We start from the raw sequence: 22,299 nt of genomic DNA on the forward strand, positions 1-22,299 counted from the left end.
AAAGCAAACGTTAATATTGCTTTAATTATCTATTACTATGTTTTAAATTGCTTATAATACTTGAAATTATCTTATGCTGTAATAAGGATATCACACTAACAAGGTGCGTAAGGAAATCCGTTCCACGACCACACATTTTGAAAAAAAACTATATATTCACATGATAGGGGTGTTACGTATTTTGTAAGAACAAACACACGAGGTGAATAGTTACCATTTAATATTTTTGAAATGACTTGTATTGATAAATTGTAACGGAACACAGATGAAATTGGTTAACTAAGAAACCTATAAGTGTAATAGGTGCTGAAGTTAACCAACAAAAGAAGGAAGTGAGTCATATACTTCCCAAAAGTACAGCACATAACAATCGGGCTGCAACAGCAAGCAAGCAGTACACAGCAGACTAGATGAAAACCAACAGACAGAAACCTGGGATGAAAGGAGCACCATAACAGCTCATATTCATCTAATCATCAACCGTTGAACCCAGCAGCAAGTACCATGTTCAAAGCAAAAGAGACCATAATAAGACCATATCAGGCAGCAGCTTAGGTTCACCATTATACTTGTCCTGCTGAGAGAGAATGGAGTTGAAGTCACCCATGATAATCCAAGGCATTGCAGGAGCCATTGCCGCAAATCATTCCATAGACCTCGTCTAGCTGTAATGGTGTTAAGACCATAAACAAAGGTGGCGACAAACTCAAGGTGGCTGACTAAACACCTGATAGAAACATGGAGTCCTTGTTCTGAGACAGCAAGAAGCTCAATATCAACAGTGGCAGGATTCCAAAACACAACAATTCTTGCATAGCGTGCAACATCCAAATTGGAGAGGAACTTCCAATTTTTCAACCGAAACCTGTGCATAAATTGAAGCTTGTATAAGGCAAACTTAGTTTCTAAAAAACAACAGACATCAATACCATTTTTCTTCATGAGGTTAGCAACCTCATGTTGTTTCAGGGGGCTGTTCAGCCCTCTGATATTCCAGCAATAGATATGCATTACAGAGTAGGTGTGGTAGGATATTTCCTACCACTACCAGATGCTCTAGTGGAAAGTCTTCTTGTCTCATTACTGGTTGCCACCCCTACTGAAGATCCATCAAAAACCCGTGCCTTAGGCGTGGCCACAGACCCGCCAGCTATTTCTTTGCCTTTGGAATTCTGAGTGCTAGCACGAGGGCCACCACCTGCAGATAGCCCCCTACTGCGAGGCATGTATTGTCGTTTGCTCTTTTCCCATTCTTCAGCCATTGCCTCGGCCTCAGCATGCATTGGGTCCAAGCTCTGCACCCCAGCTGCCTTTCTCCCAATGTTCTCCATAGCCGGCACCTCAGCATCAGGATCAAAGCTGGCGTGAACATCATCACAGCTGGCAGCTTCACCACCCTTAGCTCCTTTATTAGTCACCCCAATAGAAGTAGTGGTCTTAATACAACCTGCAGTGAGTTCAGCCTCAGCTTGCATGGGGTCCAGAACCTGCATTGCATTTACAATAGCCTGTCCCACTCTAGCATGGACTCTACTACGTCTAGAAGTCACATTAGGGGCATCATCCTTTGCTCCCTGTTTACTCAACCCATCAGCAGTAGAGGCCTTAGAACATGCCTCAGTAGTGTGCCCAAGAATTTTGCAAAACTTACAAAATTTAGGCATAGTTTCATAGACCACCGGTTGGACCAATGTAGCTCCATTAAGCAACAGAATATTGATTGAAGAAGGCAGCACAACTAATAAATCCAGCTCAATTAAAACTCTAGCAAAGAATAACCTAGACATTGAAGCAGTTAATTTGTCACTTTGAATAGGTTTACCAAGCATACTAGCAATCTTGGACAAACACTTTGTAGACCAGCATTCCAAAGGGAGGTTTGGGAATTTCACCCAAATCGGAACCTTAGTCATTTCATCAGGTGCAAAATCAAAATATTCGGGCATAGGCTTCAACATCAAGGGCCTGTCATAAACTAAGTAAGGGCCGTTACTGAGGACTTCAAGTTTGTCATTAACATTGTTAAACCGATATACCAGCCAGCCTGACTCATGGATTGTTAGACTAGCTTCACAGCACCATGTATTTGCAATAATGTTATTGCAAGCCTTAAATCCAGGAAATTTACCAGCTACGTATCCAACAATACAAGATTTCCATACATCATAATTGCTATCGAAGTCCTCATCCAGAAGAGTGCAAGTTTTACCAGCATTTAATCCAGAAAAATGAACTAACTTTAGGCAGTCAGCACAACTACGATTGGAAGTAAATAAATCACGCCGCTTCCCTATAGCATGCTCAAGAGGTTTTATGGTACCTGAGTGTGCATGAAGACCACCCTCCAAGGTTGATGGCTCTTTATGGAGTACGCCCGTACCTGAGATTTCTTTGCCACAGGGAGGGTTTGAAGTCGGCGCACTCTGGCCAGAGTTTGAAGTGGGGGAGAGGAAGAATTTTGAACCAGATCCAAAACCATCCTCCAAGGCAGGGTAGTCAACCTGGTCAGCATCGCAAGCTTCACCATCAGAGCAATCTTCGATGGCGACATGATCTTCAGCAGTAGTACTAGCAGCCCCGCAAGCACCAGAACCATCTTCAGCGTAAATTAAGTATTTACCAGGACCGGACCCACCAGCTAAGGCTTTAATAGAAGGATTTTCTTCAAAACGGGTAGATCTGGTAGGGCCACATGAAGCAGGAGGCGCTTCCAAAGCCAGAACTATTTTATTGTGCAGATCTGTTTGGGATGTCTCCTGCTTCCGTGAAAGGGTACCGCGTGAGTTGAGAGACAAAGATTTCTTTTTGCTTTTGGCCATGGAGAGGAGGAGAACGTGTAGACGTAAAGATGGGGAAAGAGCTACAGTAGCATAGCAAATTCAAATTTCAAACGGCGCCATCGTGAGGGAAGTGATTTCCAGGAGGAAAGGAGAGCTTCTCTCTCTAGCTTTTCTCTTTTTTTAATAAAAGTAACTAGACTGGAATCCCATCGAGTTTATATACAGTAAAGTACAATCACGAGAGAAAGAAAAAGTGATAAAGATCGCAAACAGAAGGGATTAGATAAACAAATTTAAATAAAAATATTTTTAAAAAAATATTTTTAAAAAAATTTAAATATTTTTTATTTTTTTATTAACTTTAAATTAATATGTTTTTAGTATTTTTAAATTATTTTATTTAATGTGTTAATGTTAAAAATAATTTTTAAAAAATAAAAAAATATCATTGATATGCATTTTGGCATGAAAAGTTATTTGAAAAGCAACCGCAACCACACTACTAAACAATTTCTAGTAACACGATGTTTTTAAAAATTTTAAATTATTTATTTATTTAAAATTAATATTATTTTAGTATTTTTGAATTGTTTTAATGCGTTAATATTAAAAATAATTTTTAAAAATAAAAAAAAATTATTTTAATATATTTTTAAATAAAAATATTTTAAAAAATTACACTTTCAAACACACACTTAGCCTATCCATTATTTTTATAAAAAAAAACCACCAGCCCATAATAAAATAACAGCAACAAGAATTTACAAATAGCAACCAAGAGGAACGAAAATCCCACACAAAGAGGAAGGACTATATCTTGAAAAACAGAAATGGTTTACCAGGGAACCTAGAGAGTAGTAGGTGCTGTAGTTAACCATCCTTCAAAATTAATCAGCAGATTAGCAGAAAAAACAGCACGAGCATAGCAGATCGGAGAGCATCATGACCCCACATCATGGACTTGCCAGGCAAAGGAGAAACAACGTCCCCTACTCAAGCTGCATTGGAAGGATAGGAGTAACCAAAAGTAGAACCAGCAAATGCCTCCAGCCAGCAATTCCATCCATAGCAGCAAGCAACAAAACTCAGCCAAAGAAAGAGCCAAAGCCATTTGTCCAGGAGCCAAACCAGCAGCAGTTGCCCAAGAAACCAGAACCAAGATAGTCTGGATACCAGCAGTAACAGGGGGGAGATTAGGCATAACAGGCAAACAACAAGAGATGGAACTTATGGCAGGAACAGCAAGGCCAGAAAGGTGGCATCAAAGAGGTCGAGGAGGACCAGAGGAGAAAAAAAAACAACACACATGAACTTCGTATGACTAAATCTGCATCAGCAAAAGCATGAAAACAACAGTACCAAATGGCAGCATGACAGGCATCTACCGAACCATCCAAGTCCTTTTCAGTCAACCAACATTGATAATAAAGTGGTTGTTCTCGTGGAAATGCAAGATCATGTAAAATAACACTTGAAATTTGCGAAAGATAGGTTCTACCAGAGTACGAGTGTTATCGAAGATTCTTTTGTTTTTTCTTCCCATATCAAATAAACCGTGATGCTTTGAGAAACCCTTCGCATCCTGGCTTCAATGTTCTTCTGCCTTGAGTTTGATCCTCTGGTTGCACTGTTCAGGGTAGTCATGCTCCTGTTTATCCGTAGCAAGATTTTATCTTCCTCCACAAGAGAGATGTCCAGTTGCAGGCGAAAAATAGATGACTTTGTTTTCCTCATGATCTCGGCAGAACACACAGCAAGTTTCATCAATAAAACGTAGCCAACCATAAAATGAAACTGTGCCTTGGTAAGCACCAGTCACTACTAAAAACTATAGCTCCGTTACAAATAATACTAAAATCCATTACTAAAACAATTTAGCAATGAAATCAGCAACGACAAATATTAGATGCAGATTTATCGTTGCTGATTTTTTAGCAACGGATTTATCCGTTGCTGATTTCGCAGCAACGGAAATTCCGTTACTTACAATTAGCAACGGATAATCCGATGCTAAAAACCAGCAACGGATAATCCGTTACTATTTTTGTGAATCAGCAACGGATTGTTCGTTGCTGATTGGTGAATTATTTACAATCAGCAACGGAAAATCCGTTGCTGAGTATATTATTTTTAATAAATTAATTTTTATTTATTTATTAAAATGGCTTTTAATTTATTTAATTAATTATTTATGGATATTTTAAAAGTTGTAGAATATATATAACCAACATAAATTAATATTAAAAATAATTGCATCACTAATACAAAATGGAATAAAAATAATATTTATATTATAAAAATTTAGTTAAACTTACATTAACACAATTAAGTCGAAATACAAAAAAAAAAAAACAACAAAAGATACAATCATGGTACTGGTTGCGAAGACGAACCATGATATTGTGGATCGACACAAGATTGATCAGGATATAGTGGTCGAGGTGTAGGTCGATAAATTGGTTGAGATGTGGGACCCATAGGTGTCATTATCTGGGGAGCCATAGGTGGCGACATTGATGGGGTCAAAGGTGGTGGCATACCTGGCCAATATTTGATGTCCCACCATGGTATCCAAGATTATTCACAAGATATTCTTTCATGGAATCCATCTGCCGTTTCATTTCAAGAATAAAATCATCTTTTTTCTTTATCTCCTCTTCTTTATTCTTTATCTCCTTTTGCAATGCTCGATACGATGAACTGGGATATGATGACTCCACCGAGTAGGAATGTGATGAAGAGCTTGTACTAACTATAGATTTTGGCATACGAGGTGCACCATATACCCTAGCCTTTGAAACTCCTCCTGAAGCCACACACCAAGCTGCTCCATCAAATGAAGGATGATTTTCCCGATTAGTTCCATACTTTGAAATCATCTCCATTTTATAATTTTCCTACAAATAAAATACATGCAACAATAAATTCATTTGAATGTTAAATAATACTTAAGTTATATTAAGAAATAATCAAATAAAAATAAATACAACCACTTTTTTAGACTTATTGTCGACGAAGCTACCAGACTGCTTAGTACTTTGATGCAAAGCTGAAAAGACATCATCCCATGGAGGTTCTTTTCCACCAGCTTCCTCTTGCTTTCAAGATTAATAAATATTATAAAACATAAATATACAAATTTTAATTCATTATCTTAAGCATATAAAAAAAAATCATTACCATGTTAGCTCGATATGATGCAAATGACACTGTTCCTCCAGAATGAGTGCTTATTTTGCCATCTGTTTTGGTTAATCGATTCCTCCTAGCAGATTCAGACCTCCTTTGAAATTCAGGGGTGGACCAAACATCTTTAATCATTTGATTCCAGTCATCATTGTTTATCCAAGCAGGACCTTTATCAAGGCAATCTATAATATTTGTAGTGTTTTCTTTTGACATGGCTTTCTTGCGAGCTCGTGTCAATTGTTGATTCAAAGCTATCCTAGCCTTATCTTCCCAAATATTACGAACAATCGACTCATCTTCCTCAGGAAAGGAATATTTTTTCTACCAAATAATATATATACCAAGTAAAAAGAGTGCACAAAATTTCAAAGTATATAAATAATTATTCATATTGTGTTATCTTGTTCAGAATTTGCAAGATGATGTAATAACTAAAGAAATTAAATGATATTAAAGAATAAACAAGAAATAAGAACAAATTATAACACAAATCAGTCCCTGCTATTCAGTTAATAATTTATGGTTACAAATAACAAGACAATTACCAGCACACTTCTATAGCTATTCAGTTGATAATTTTCATAATACTACATTAAAGTGATCAAAATTGAAAAGAATATGGCAATTAGTGTTGGTTCTTACCTTAAACTCTTTAAAGAGTTCATCCCTGCACATTGAATCTACTTTTTCCCAAGAGTGCCATGCTCCCTTAAAATTGGACCTCAAAATATCTCTGATTGCACGTCCACACGATGCGTTATTGAACCTGAAAATAAATAATAACAAACTTATATTAAACAAATAATTACACAATAATAAGTAATTTTTTTCATACCTGAAAATATAACCTTAATAAGTTAGTTTTTAAAAGTTTGAACTTACTCTGTTGTTCCATACAAACAAAGCTCTTTTTTTTTTTGTAATTGGATCTATTGGTGTGTCAAAACCCTTCCTTTTAACACTTTGATCATAATTGTATGGAGAAGATGTTGAACCGTGGTTTGATGGAAGACCATCTTCATCCTCATCACATACACCTCTCTCATTACTACCGTCTCCCTCATCTTCATCTCTAATGTTCACATCACCATCATCACCATCAACTCTCTCATAACTCCTATATGAATTATGTCCAGCATAAACAAGTTGGTTATCTCGAGAGAAACCTCCTTGAGTTTGAAGCAAATCTTGGAAGCGAAAGCCCTCACAATATTGATATGCTTCAGCCCTCCCATAATCATGTTAAGGAGGATGTGTACTCCCCAAAGTAGGTATGTAATCCTCATTTGCGTTCTGATACACAGGTTGATGAAATGTGGATCCTTTGTTATTATGCCTTGATGTAGTTTGAAATGATTTGGATGAAGTGGACCTGTCACTCCTTGAAGTGGACCCGTCACTCCTATAATCTAATATGGATCCTCGTCGAGGCATGCTAAAAACCAGAAAAAATATATACATTATCATATGAATATATATAGCATAACAATAAATTAGCTCATAGTTAAACTATCAGGAACAAAAAATTCACAGATATTTTCCCAAGACTGCCATAACTAGAATGAAAACAAACAATATATGAGATGTATTTTTGTAAGTGCAGCTTCATTACAAACAATATCCAGTTTATGATGTTCAAAATCAGTATGGATTGTCCACTTAATAGCCATCACTTCGAAAAATATTATACATCAAATAAAATAATTACTGTAACAAAAACAAATATATAACTAACATCAAGACCATTTCATTAAGCATTCCTTGCAATAATAAAAATCAGTCATGAAGTTTAAATTATCAAAAGCCAATTAACACAAACAATAATAAAAATAAAAATCCAAATAATTAATTAAGCAGAAATCAAAATTATGAGTATGCTTACCTTAATGTTTTTTCCTATAAATAAAAACATCGAGTAGGAAGAACCCTTTCATTCATGCTTCAGCATCTATCAGCAAGAAGACAAATCACAAAATAAACTATAACATCAGAATCACAATTTAAAGATTGATACTTGAAAGGTTAGAAATGGTTTCAAAGGTCAATGAAAATGATATATGTAATGTGATCCATAACACACACTTGAATGAAATAATAAAGAAAAAACATTGAAAGCCTAAACATTGTCAAGTAATATGAGGAAATAATATGAAATCATCCATACATATAATAAAGATAATTCATTACATATACTACAAAATATAATTAACTTGTGCTACTCATTATTATCATCACTCCTAACCATGTCATCATCATCACACAAAACCATGTTGTCGTCATCATCACCACCACCACCACAACAATCATCACCATCACCATCACCATCACCATCACCATCAACTTCTTCTTCATCTTCATCTTCATCTTCATCTTCGTTTCCCCAATTTATGTCAAGTTGAAGCAATTCATGTTGACCGATTTCTTCATAATAAGATGATTCAACAAGTATATTTGGATCATTAAGTGTTTGAGTAGGAAGGACACGACATGGTTGAGAAATCTCATCTGATTGATCAACATCAAATGATCTCACATTGTTGGCATCTTTAATAAATTCACCCATGTCAACATTATAACGACTTCTAGCAGTTGTCTTAATAATCGTCCACCATTCAGAGGATTTATTACCAAGTGGATATGTATAGTAGACTTATTGACATTGTTGTGCTAACACAAAATCTTCATTTTCGTGTAGTCGAGATGTATGCTTGATTTCAACCAAACCATTTGAACGATGCACTCTAATCCCTCGTTTTGTATCATACCAATTACATTTAAACATAAATAACTTGCACTTACTCCCCAAGTATTTTAGCCGAACAACTTCTTTAAGCATTCCATAATAATCACGTTCATTATCATCATAGCAACTTCCTTTCACACAAACTCCACTATTCATTGTCTTTTTAAAACGACCATAACGTTCAGTATGAAATTTAAAACCATTCACATAATACCCATTATAACATTTCACTGAAGTTGAAGGGCCCATAGCAAGTCCAAAGAGTTGATTTTCAATTCCGTTAGATTGGTATTCCACCTAGCATAATAGTTAACTTCATAAGAAATAGTGATTTAAAAGAGATTAGTAATATTTTTAAAGTAACTAATTGACATAAAATATAAATTAATTTTATTAAAATACTTACATTATTTTTTAACAAATTTGGAAAGATCTCTTCGCATAATTTTTCAATTTCAACATCCCTCTCATGTGGTTGTTGTGACTTTAGCTCTTGACGACATTGCCTAAAATTTTAAAATGTTAAAGTTAATAATAAATTATTAAAAATTTAAGTACAAAATAATATTTCATCTTACTCTAAATAAGGCTTCAGTTCTTGACAATTGAATATCACATAGTTATGCGCAATTTGCATTTCATCATGTGACAACTGTCTTCTATAAAATCTTTGGGATAATTTTTTCCTGGATAGGAAAAAATAGAGAGACATCCATCTAGACTTTTAAGGCTACCATCATCATTCCGTGGAACTCGATTCCAAGTTGTTTGCACGTCATCACCAAAATAATGAGATGCAAAATTGGTAATTTCATCAATCAAGTATGCTTCACATATGGAACCCTCAACTTTAGCTTTATTGGTCACTTTCTTCTTCAAATAAAACATATACCTATATCATTTATGTCAATTAGTTTATTTTTTAAAATAAAAAGGGAATAAAATTAACATAGTATGAAAACATACCGTTCAAATGGATACATCCATCGATATTGAACTGGTCCACCAACTTTTGCCTCGTAAAGTAGATGTATCGTCAAGTGTTCCATTGAGTCAAAGAAGGATGGAGGAAAAATCCTTTCAAGTTTGCAAATTATTTCAATTATATTCATCTGCATTAACTCCATGTGTTGGGCATTTAAATTTGTTGAACAAATATCTCGAAAAAATACGGACAGTTCAGTTAATGCCTCCCACAGTGGCCTAGGTAAGTAAGGTCGGAAAGCGGTTGGAAGAAGTCTTTGAATGAAGACATGACAATCATGACTCTTCATCCCCGAAACCTTACATTGTGCCTCTTTCACACATCGTGAAATGCTTGAAGCATAACCATCAGGAAATGATAATTCCTTCATCCATGACAAAACTTCTTGTTGTTGTTTCTTGTGTAGACAATAAGTGCCTTTAGGTTTGTAAACCCGACCACTCGTATCTTGTTGCAAATGTAAATTTGGCTTCTTACAATACAATTGAATATCCAACCTAGCCTTTAAATTGTCCTTGCTTCTATTAGGACAATCCATTACTGTATAAAAAATATTGTCAAAGACATTTTTCTCAATATGCATGACATCAAGATTATGACGAATTAAATTTGTATGCCAATATGGAAGCTCCCAGAAAATACTCTTCTTCACCCAATTGTGTTTAACACCAAAGCTAGGAATTTTATCATTACATGATGAACCTCCATTACGTCCCTCAGTATACTTGGACACTTCGTTTAACATTTCCAAACCAGATGGACGAGGTAAAGGAGGGAGCCTTTCAATTACTCCTTTCAAAAACTTATCAGATTGACATCTATATGGGTGGTTTATGGGTAGAAATCGTCGATGACAATAAAAAAATGTAGTTTTCCCTCCATTTTTTAATCTAAAAGCCTTGCTATGCTCCATACAATAAGGACAAGACAGATTTCCATGAGTACTCCACCCCGATAACATGCCATATGCTGGAAAATCACTCATGGTCCACATCAAAGCTGCCCTTAATTGGAAATTTTCCTTTCTTTATACATCATATGTTTCAACACCAACAGACCACAAATTTTTTAACTCATCAATCAAAGGTCTTAGGAAAACATCAAGCTTTTTCCCCGGATTCTTTGGCCCAGAAATCATCATTGTCAAAAACATGAATGGTCTAGTCATGCACTTCCACGGAGGCAAATTATAAACAGTCACAATTACTGGCCAACAAGAGTATGTATTTGAAGACATGTCAAATGGACAAAACCCATCAGTGCATAACCCTAACCGAATATTTCTCGGATCTGATGCAAAGCTTAAGTGGACACGATTAAACTCCTTTCATGCCTTCCCATCAGATGGGTGTACCATAACCCTATTATCTGACTTATGAAAATGATGCCATGTCATATCTTTGGCATGATATGGAGACATGAACAGTCTCTGAAGCCTTGGTGTCAAGGGAAAGTATCGGAGTTGCTTCTCTGCCTTATTAGAACCTTTACTAGTTGGATTTCTAGGTTTGTATTGTGAACTTCCACAAAAATCATAATTTATTTTCATTACATCTACCCCATAGTATAGCATACAGTAATTAGGACACACATCATATTTATCATAACCAAGTCCAATTGGCCGCATAAATTTCTTGGCATCATAAAAATTGGATACTAAATTTTCATCATTAGGCATGCAACTTTTTGTAAAATCAATAAACTTGTTGAAGGCAATCTGAGTCAAATTTAAAGTTGACTTCATAGTAAGCAATTGTACACAAACAAATAATTTGGATTGCTTGGTACACCCATCCCACCAAGGCTCCTCCGCAGCTTTCAAAAGCTTAAAAAAATTAGTTGCCTCCGGATTTGGAAGTTCCTCTGTTACCACAGGACTAGACACATTATCATTAGAGTATGCATCACCAACCCCCATTGCATCCATAACCAGATTCCTATATGGATTTTCTAGACAAACATAATTCACAACATGACTAATTCCAACCGATGAAGGTCCAGCCAATATTGGTTCTGCGACATAAGGCTCTCCATGTACAGTCCAATTTTCATAACAAGGTAAAAAACCTTTTGTCAATAGATGCTTACAAACATCATCTTCCTTTAAAAACTTTTGATTTTTGCACCTCATACAAGGACATATAATTTTTCCCCCGGATATATTTTTATCAATTGAAAAGGCAAAATTGATAAATCTTCTAACACCTGTAATGTATACAGGACGAAGGCGACCATCCATAAGACGACGATACATCCACGATCGATCATCCATGTTAATCTAATTAACATGATAACACTAATAAGCATTTTTAGAAATAAACATACTTCTTTAACTACTAGTACTTAAACAATCATTTAAAATAAAATATGTACCACATAAACAAACTTTAATTATTTGTCCAGCTCACACATCTATATAGCCAAGAAATTATTACTTTTAGAGTTCATGGGTCATGTTCTTAAGATTTATTGGGCTGCTATTTAAGGTCACTGCTGTTCCAGTTGGCAATTTTATTTAATAACCTTAAAACTCTACAACAATTCTAACATAAGACATTAGTAATTGACAGATTTTGTTGGCAGTCTACTGAAACAGTAGAGTTATGCTTCATGTAAGAGGGAAACTTTTTATGCTATATGTAATTAGTATTTTATAAACATTTTCTTTTAGGGTAAGCTAGAAGATGGACAAGAAATTGCTGTGAAGAGGCTGTCAAGGAGTTCTAGACAAGGATTAAATGAGTTAAAAAATGAGGTGATACTAATTAACAAGCTTCAACATAAAAATCTTGTAAAGCTTTCTAATTGAATTCATTTTCACATATATTTTAAGCATTAAAATTGAATTCAATTACATGATTTAATAATTTATTTGAAATATAAGAATTCTAATAGGTTATTAATTTAATCCAAATTTAAACAATATTGTTATTTATCCATTTCCTTTTTAATTATTAGAGTAAACTATTATTTTAATTTAATTTCATTTCATTTCAGATTTTTTTAATATATAAACACTATAATATTATATTTTAATTAGAGAATTATGATTTTAACATGGTGATTTTACTCAATAGCTTGTTTTGCCGCTAAAAAAAATGCAGTATAAGTTTCAAAAAGCATTAATTATTTGTTTTTGGACAACCCATTAATCAGCCTTAAAAATAATTAAAGTTGGTTTAAACATGAAATGGCTTTTTTTGAACTACCCATCCAAAGTTCTAAACTGCCTTGTAATTGATTTATATTGTCTAACCAAATAATTGATATGGGATTTGGGCCTCTAAATGCCTTCATTGTTTTGAAATTAGATAAAGAAGACCGAGGCTTATTCTTATTCTTCTTAAGAGGAAAAATTCCAAAAACATGAATTAACTTACCTTTTCATGATATATCTTATTAAAGGACAAAGCTATTGAATGCCCTTGAGGTATTCATTTTAAATACATTTATTTGTTATTAGAGACCACATCACCAATTAATACTGTGCTGTTTCCTGAACTTCAGGAAGCAATATGTAAAAGCAGAAAGAAAAAAGACAATACCATGCCCAGAAAATTAAGTTAATTGAATATAATCCCAACATCATGTTCACATAAACCTCCAAAACTAGGATCTACAAGGAAAATAAATTTAAATATGCATTATCTTATCCCGATGAAAAGCAGAGTTCCAATTAATTGAAGAGATTAGAATAGGCATGCCCAGCAGACAAATTAAGCATAATATAATTAAGCAACCATCTAAAAATAGAGAAAAATAGACTTACCTAAGCCCCAATAATCAATGGCCCAAGGTGGAGATTTCCTTATTGCAACCCAATCAGACTTAGCCAACTCTATTGGTTTATATTGTGATCCAAAAGGCATTCATATTGCTGGAAAAATAAAAAACATAAACAGTATGTTAAACCCATCCAGCTATATCCATTGCTAGTTTTTAAAACAAATCTAAGTTAAACTATGAAAAACAGAAAGAATATCCAAGTTAAACTGTTAATTTTTTATATTTTTATGGCACTTGTCTTCTCATAACAATTTTTTTTCTTCTAAGATCTAACCTGAAAATTTTCAATCCTAAACAAGATTACAAATGCATTTTGAAATTTCAAAATAACTAACATTTAATTTATAACAAGGAACTATCTTATGGTTTTCAAAAACATAATGACTAACTTATAAAATCATAAAAAATGCATAGATTAAATTATAATTTACTCTAATTATTATCTCTTAAAACCTATAACTTAATAGGAATCTGTATGGTTAGGACATAATTTGTCTACAAAACCGAGCCTTTGCATAAAAGGAAATTCCAATGCGATGCTTTTAGTTCAAATAGTAGAACAACAAGGTACAAAAAGCATATCAGAAATAACTTAGCTGTAAATAAACCTAGCTAACCAAAAGTCAGATCAATAGGAAGGCAGTATAGGACCAAGAATTCACAGCAAGGAACTACTGACTTCACAGCAACAATCAAAATAAATTTGTAGTTAATTGATATATTATTTAGTCATCTCCAGGTTTCATTTTGGTCTCATAATTTCCATCCAAAAAGAAACTTAATATCAGATTTAATGAAAGAAAATCATTCAATTAATTTTTTTATATACAAACTAGCATTGAATAAGGAAAGAAAAAAAACAGTCCTATGCCATGAAAAGTTAATTGAATATAACCAGCATCATGTTCACATGAACATCCAAAACTAGAATCTACAAGGAAAATAAATTTAAATATGCATTATCAAAACCCCCACTTTATTTATTTATTTTTTTTGATACAAGAGAATCACTACAAACCACTTAATCCCGTCTTTGGTAGCTACTGTAATATCTAAATTTTGTTTGCTAAAAACAGGAACTCCATCAACCCTCCTGCTCCCATCGCTGTGTGGAATAGTCTTGAGAAGTTGGTGTGCTGCCTTGACCTGTGAGAGCAGAAATCAGATAAAAACAGAATTATAAATCTATCACAATAAATACAACTTTGTTAATACCATGTGGTCTGAACAAATGGTACCTGCTTTTAATTTGGAACAAACTGAAATAGTTGAGGTTTCTCCTGCAAAACACAAAGCAAAATAAAAGGTGGATTATTCCAGAAAATGAGATGATATTAGAAATATGAATAGGATCGCAAAATAAAAAAAAAAACAAAAGAACCATACCGTCAGAGCTACTTCTTGATCTTCTTTCTTGGAAATCTTATATGCAACTCCCCACTATGACCTCGCTGGATAAAAACAAAAAAAAACCCTCATATCATTTGATGATTATTTTTTTATCCACAACACAGAAAGAAACATAATTGAAAACAAAATGTTAAATGGCAATGGGCAAACTCAACTCTCACTGGTTTATTAGAAAGAGAGTCAACAATTTTGTTCATCTTATTGCGTAGCTAGCCTTTGAAAGCAAATAGAATTGCAAAACCACTAGAAAAATGTTGAAAAAACTCACACAGACTTCCCCATTAGCAGGTTCTAAAGTCACATTCCTTCCTGGATACTCTGTTGTGCCTCTATGGTCAGTGCTGCCTATTACCAGAACAAAAAAATCCACCAATACATTTCACTAACAAATACTCCCTCCAATATATTTGTATGTATGAGTAAGAGAAAGAAACCTTAGTAAAATACACGGCGATATCCTTTGATGAAGCCAACGACACGATCATCGTAGTTAAAGCCTGCTTTCCATATTAGAGACCCATATACAAATACCCACTAACGACCCATTTTTCCATGTTTCTCCTGCATAACACAAAGCAAAATAAAAGGTGGATTATTCCAGAAAATGAGATGATATTAGAAATATGAATAGGATCGCAAAATTTGAATTTTGTCAAGGAAAATAAGTGCGTATAAGTTTTGCAACTAAATCTAATAATTGCATATTTTGAAAAAATAACTACATGAATCAGCAACCACCACATCCTAGTAATTTGGATTGGCTGTGACTAAAATGCAACACTAAAACTCTACAAGCATGCTCAATCAAATCACAACAAGAAAAAAAGAAACACTTGGACTGCTACAGAAGCAGAGCATCACAGGTTAACCAGTTGCTAGACTCTCTAGATTTGAACAGCATCCATACGCTGCTGTAACACTTAAAATTTATAGAAGTAGAGCATCACAAGTTAAAAAGTTGAAGCAGAAGGATAACAAGTTATAACATCATGAAACACCTCTGTGAAAGTGAAGAAATTGAACTGACACATAATTTCCATCAATCACTCTCTTCCAGACACATGAATTACCAGCATAATTGGTCCAGTTGCCTAAAATCACTCAATTTGTGAACCGTAACCCTAAAAATTAAATTGGGGGTTTTCATAAATTTTCAATTAAACATGCATAATTAGGTTATAGATCATGGTAAAAACATTTCATAAACCCTTATATTATCGAATTAATAGCATAAAACCATTATTCAAAGTATCGATAAAAAAAATAGTACATGTGTTCTTGAGTTATAGGTGAACGGGATGCATCTACACGACAGAATAACACCTGAGATTGAAAAGTTCGGTTAAACATGTTTAGTGTAAGTTAAATTTCAACATAGAAAAATATAAATCATAAATTAATTACCTGAATTATTGAAGAAAATAGTGCAAAACCCAACCCGTTTACAAAGAGAAGGGGTAAATCAGGATGTTCGTTGGTGATTATGATGGGTCTGGTGCGATGTTGCCATGGGTCTGTGTTTTTGGTGGTTTACAGAGAAAGATTTAAACTGTTAAGATGAAGGAGAAGAAGATGAAGAAAAAAAATTAGGGATGTTGAAGACGAATGAGAAGAAGATGAAAAGTTTGGGACAAAGGAAAATCAAATCGATGAAGAGAGGGTGATTTTTCTACAACTATGCATGTTATTAGGGACGAAGAAGATGGGAAGTTAATTAATTTTCAGCTGCTGGTTTTGTTGTTTTTTGTTTTCGTTTCTAAGCGTGTGGGGGTGGGGGGGAGTCCTGCAGGTGTACGTAGAAAGCAATGGATAGAAATTCAACGGTTGAGATGTTATCTTATCAAAAGTAATCAACGGTTTCTATGATTTTAGTTTTATATTAAGATTTAAATAATTATTTTTTCAATTAGCAACGGATTATCCGTTGCAAACTTTACGATGTCTTTAGCAACGGATTTTCCGTTGCTAAAGTCTGTTGCTAATATTAAAAAAATAATATATGTTTAATCCAGTTGCAAATCAGTTACTGAATTTAGCAATGGATAATTCCGTTGCTAAATTCAGATGCTAATAGCCCCTGTTTTTAGTAGTGAGTGTTCCCAAACTATGTTCTCCCAGGACAAAGAGATACCTTTAAATATGAGGTATTCATAAACATGAGCAGGGAAAGGCCCACTACTGATTTCCCAACTTCTCATCATCATGGAAACTGCTTCTGTATGCCCTCCACAATCCCCTAGAAGCTGATTTCTTATAATAAGAATAGATTTCCACAACAATGATGAGGTTCTTTGAAGAGGAGCATTCCATATAATGTGATGTTGCAGGTAGTAATGATACACCCATCTAATCCAAGTAGAATCAGATCTGAGGTGTATGCTCCATAGTTGTTAGGCAATAAAACAGTTGATTCTAGCTTTGATGTCAAAAAAGCCCAAACCACTCTCATGTTAGGGCAAACAAATATTTTTCCAAGCTACTGAAACAGACTTGCTTCTCTCTTTCTGTTTTCTTTTACTAAAATGTAAGTATGTATTAAGACTAGCTTTGATGTCAAAAAAGCCCAAACCACTCTCATGTTAGGGCAAACAAACATTTTTTCAAGCTACTAAAACAGACTTGCTTCTCTCTTTTCGTTTTTCTTTTATTAAAATGTAAGTATGTATTAAGATTAAAGTAACCATACTGGAAAACTAATAATTCCAAATATACAACCTAAGTGAACAGGTTCCTAGCTAACAAAAATTACAACATGACCAGCATCAACAAGGCCAACCTAAACATTGAAAACCAACTGGCCGCGCAGGGCCAAAGGGGACAACAACAACATTGGTTATCCTAGAAACCTAATTAAGGAGAAGGTGTCCAACCTAACTGTCGCACCCTCGCGGCGGAGCGCGGCGTCGCGGCGACCATCGATTGATTTCGGGGTCTTTTTGTGTAAAGGAGTCGCCACCTAGTATTATGGTCACTAGGAAACCTAACTGGTCTTTCAGAGATTCTAAGGCAAGGGACTGGTTGTGTAAAGGGAAGGTATTAGCACCCCTAGTACGCCATACCTAAGGTAAGCTGCTTAGTATTTGGTTTGTCTTATAATTGCTATGGTGTTGATGTTTTCTAATCCCATCAGTTTTCTAGGTTTTGATTCAAACTAAATTTATTAGGATAGAAACCCAAGGAAGTTCCATGTGCTTTAAAAGCTCATTTTCCCCTTAGTTTTTCAAGGGTTTGCGACTCGTAAATCGCAAGGAGGAGGGGCAAAAATTTAGAAATCTAGGGTGCTTTAAAAACCTATTTTTTTGTCTTAGTGTTTTAACTCTCACAGCTCGTAAATCTTGGAAAAAAAAAATTTGAAATGTCCTCGATTATAATCAAGGCTTCTTTCAAGGATGTGTGCGGATTTATTACTCCCAATAATATTTTGGATATTCGTCCTTTAAGGATTTCTTTATCCAAACATTAGAGGTGAATAATAGATGAATTCCCCCCAAAATAAGATTTTTATATTTTTTGGAATATTGGCCAATACCCTTTGGAGTTTTACAAACATGTTGTAAAATCCAGAAATGCAAGAAAAACAATTTTTGGTGTTTAAGAAATCTATGCGAAAACACATTTTCGAAACTTCCAATGTTTTTTGTATATATAAAAAAAGAGCGTTCAAAACATGTTAGGGTATTGGCCGTATGCAACACGCAAGAAAATATTTTTTATTTGATCGAAACATAAGCATCACGGTAATCACAAATAAAGACAACAAGTCATCACATATATTTCAAAAAAAATCATAAGCCTTAAACATTTGAGTTAAAATAAAGCAGGAGAAAAAAATAAAAAGAGAAAAGCGCTCTAAAGCCAAAACTCATCAAATAGAATTTGATCCATCAAATCACTCAGAGCCTAAACATAGCATGATCTATTATTTTCGACAGAAAAAAAAAAACAAAAGAGTCCATATCACGTAAAAAAAAAACAACCCTTTGAACCCAATCCTATAGCAAAACCCCTGACTCCTTTTTCTGTCTGTGTTAAAAACCCAAACTGCGCCTAAAAGCCAACTATTCCTATGCAACATTCTAACAGAGAGCACTCGGACAAAGAAATGAAGGAATAATGAAGACCCTTAAAGTTTAAAATTCCTCTCAATAAGAGAGCAAAACAAACGCAGCTCTAACGTATATAAAAAATCTTAACTCAAAGACACGGGAGGGACAGTGGGCAAGCATGCAAATTTGTAGCTAAGATAGAAAACGAAGGTGCAAAACCAGAAGACAAAACAATTTTTAAACATCAAAAACAAGTACCTGCAGGTCTCACTGAAATGTCTTATTGCAGCAGTGAAATGCTTTACTGCAGCAGCTAAATATAAACCAAATGAACGTTGCTGTCAAGGCTTAGCAGCAAAGCTCCCTCTCCGTCTTGTCTTTTTTTCCTCCTCTTTCCTCACAGTAACTCAAGAATGCAAGAAAGAAACTCTCTCTGTTTTTCTGCTTTTTTTTTCTACTGCCTCTCTCTTGTGTTTTTCTTGTCTTTCTTTTCCTATCCTCTCTCCCGTTCTCTCTTTTTCTCTTATTTTTCTGCTCCCTTTTTTTTGCTATTTTTCTGCTCTCTTTTTGTCCGCCCCTTGCTAGGTCATTAGAGGGGTTTATATATAGTCTAGAATATCTCTATTTAGGAAAGATTTAATGCATTAATTCTAGGACGTAAATCCCTACTGATTTGCAGTAAAAAAAACGCAAAAGGAAGCTGCAATATTCTGATTTTGTGCTGGTGCTTTACGTCTGATTTCTTTCCAGTTTTAGAGGAGGGTGTGGCTATTTTCTTTCCTTCCATAGGGCCAGCTGCTCCCTTTCAAATGAGGCAAGAAAAAACGTGGTTGCAGCTCCAAAATTCAGGCATGATGATAAAGGAAAAACAGCAGGAATTTGCAGCGAAAAAAAGGAAAGAAATCAGATGGAGGGTGCAGCTGCAAAGTCTCATTTTCCTTATTCGGTGTGGAAAAAATCCTGTCATTTATGATGATCCAGCCCCCTCTCCAGCTTTCAATATCCTTCTTCAATTCAATCCCTCATTTTAACAATTTTTGATTCAGTCCTTGGTCCAAAAAAAATCCTTCGAATCAGCCCCAGCGAACTTGGGCTATATCCTTCCCGCGGCAGAATTTTCTGTCCTCACGTTAGATATTCAAATGGGAATATCTTGAGCTTCTGATATCGAAATCAAGTGATTCAAAAGCCCAAATTCATCTACACATCTAGGACTAAAACTTTAATGAAGAAGTCGAAGTGAGATAAAATCTTTTTACAGAACAGAAACTGGCAGTAATCTAGTTGGTCAAAAGGAATCTCCGGGTCTAACTCAAAAACTGACGAATGCCGAGAATCCTGATATGACTGAGAGTATGAACTAAGAACGAAAATCACAAAAACTAGGCCAAAAATAGAGTTTCTTTAGTGCAGACTCGGGTCAATATCCTTCTCGCGGCAGAATTCTCTGCCTTCACGTTAGATATTCAAACGGGAACATCTTAGGCCTCTGATATCGAAATCAAGTGATTCAAAAGCCCAAATTCATCTACTGCGTCTAGGACTACAACTTTGATGAAGGAGTCGAAGTGAGATAAAATCTTTTTACAGAACAGAAACTGGCAGTAATCTAGTTGGTCAAAAGGAATCTCCGGGTCTAACTCAAAAACTGACGAATGCCGAGAATCCTGATATGACTGAGAGTATGAACTAAGAACGAAAATCACAAAACTAGGCCAAAAATAGAGTTTCTTTAGTGCAGACTCGGGTCAATATCCTTCTCGCGACAGAATTCTCTGCCTTCACGTTAGATATTCAAATGGGAACATCTTGAGCCTCTAATATTGAAATCAAGTGATTCAAAAGCTCAAATTCATCTACGCGTCTAGGACTACAACTTTGATGAAGGAGTCGAAGTGAGATAAAATCTTTTTACAGAACAGAAACTGGTAGTAATCTAGTTGGTCAAAAAGGTTCTTGATCTGACAATACTGAGCATCCAAATCTAAATGAGAATCTGCTCTAAGAACAATGATCCCTAGGACCTAATAAAGGTGTACGTCAATTTTTCAATATGTAATGAGTGACAGGATATACCTAGGATGGTCAGATATCGTACGAAACTGAGTCAGAATCAGAGCCTAAGTTGGAACCAAAAAAAATTGCGACAGCAGCAGAACTATTTTTTTAGTGCAAATTCTGAGGGATTTATTCAACCTTAAAGACCAGATAAAAAATAATGAATTTAGCATTATGAAGACTCCTGATCAAACTAAGAAAACCTGATGATTTTGGTAGTAAAGGGGAAGGATAAAAAGAGCAGAAAACAACTCAAACAAGGTTTCAAAATATTTCTTTATAGTGCCTTTGTCAATCTTTTGGTGAATATGAGCTAAACTCCTACACTCTGTTCAAAAGAGGTATACACTGTCTTCAGCACGTGGGGTCCAAAATTGAGTAACAACACTAACCAGCGCACAAAAAAGAAACAAGATAATTCATTCAAATAGCAGAGAGAAACCACCAGACAGACTGTCCGAAGACGAGAAACAAAAACAAGCAGACCTAGTACACACCGCAATGGACCAACCAAATAACAGCACACATGCCATTGCAATAGTCATACAGGCCAAAAAATGTTGTAGAGAAAACCACCCGAAGCTATTAAAACCACTCGAGGTTTCCAGGAATAGCAAACCAGAGGGCACTTGGAATAATACCATAAGTGGAACCAGCAAAATGGGACACTGCATCTCCTTTCAGTCTGCAACATTATAAGCCAAGTGATTGCTGTCATGAAAATACAAAACTGTATAGAATAGGATTTGGAATTTGCGAAATATGAAATCAATAGATTTTCCAGCATCATCAAACACTCTTCGGTTCCTTTCTTCCAGATCAAGTACACAATCAGAGCGAGGCCAACTCTTCTCATTCTCAATTGCAGCCCTTTCTTGTTATTATTAAGAGCTCGAATTGCACTAGTCAGGCTTGCTATGTTCCTAGTAAGCCGTAGCCAGAACTTAACTTTTCTCCATAGTGTGGAGGTTCAGACACAAGCAAAGAAAAGGTGGCTATGAGCTCCTCTTCTTGCTGACAGAAAGTGCATTGAGTGTCTGATGAGATGAAGCATAATCTATCCTTTGTTTTCAGCTTTCCAAGCACAGCTAACCATAGAATGAAGTTGTGCCTAGGCAATGACCAAAGCTCCCATACCACACTCTCCTAATGGATAATTGGTCTTTTAAATATGAAGTATTCATGTGCATTAGTAGAGAAATTTCCCTTACCATTGTGCCAGTTTTGGAACATGTTAACTACTTCAGCAATTCCTCCACAGTCATGAAGCAACTGATCTTTCAAGAGAAAAATGGCTTTCTA

General features: G+C 35.0%; 1 protein-coding gene and 1 long non-coding RNA gene across 2 annotated transcripts; both read right to left on the bottom strand.

Moving 5' to 3' along the window:
* Positions 1-210: 210 nt before the first annotated feature.
* On the bottom strand, positions 211-2,984 carry LOC18101774 (uncharacterized). Its single transcript, XM_006380048.3, has 2 exons — positions 955-2,984; positions 211-865 (listed from the first exon to the last, which is right to left on the bottom strand). Exon 1 carries the CDS (start codon positions 2,817-2,819, stop codon positions 1,011-1,013), a length of 1,809 nt encoding a protein of 602 aa, XP_006380110.1. The 5' UTR covers positions 2,820-2,984; the 3' UTR covers positions 211-865; positions 955-1,010.
* Positions 2,985-14,858: 11,874 nt separating this feature from the next.
* Positions 14,859-15,455, bottom strand: LOC127905705 (uncharacterized). The gene is made up of 3 exons (XR_008060006.1): positions 15,328-15,455; positions 15,162-15,238; positions 14,859-14,923 (listed from the first exon to the last, which is right to left on the bottom strand). It is a non-coding gene; the product is annotated as an uncharacterized LOC127905705 (long non-coding RNA).
* Positions 15,456-22,299: the final 6,844 nt, after the last annotated feature.

Source organism: Populus trichocarpa, chromosome 8, assembly GCF_000002775.5.
Source record: "Populus trichocarpa isolate Nisqually-1 chromosome 8, P.trichocarpa_v4.1, whole genome shotgun sequence".
Lineage (NCBI taxonomy): Eukaryota > Viridiplantae > Streptophyta > Magnoliopsida > Malpighiales > Salicaceae > Populus > Populus trichocarpa.

Excerpts from the sequence above, each read along its gene's own strand:
- LOC18101774 (XM_006380048.3), bottom strand. The coding sequence starts at position 2,819 with ATGGCCAAAAGCAAAAAGAAATCTTTGTCTCTCAACTCACGCGGTACC.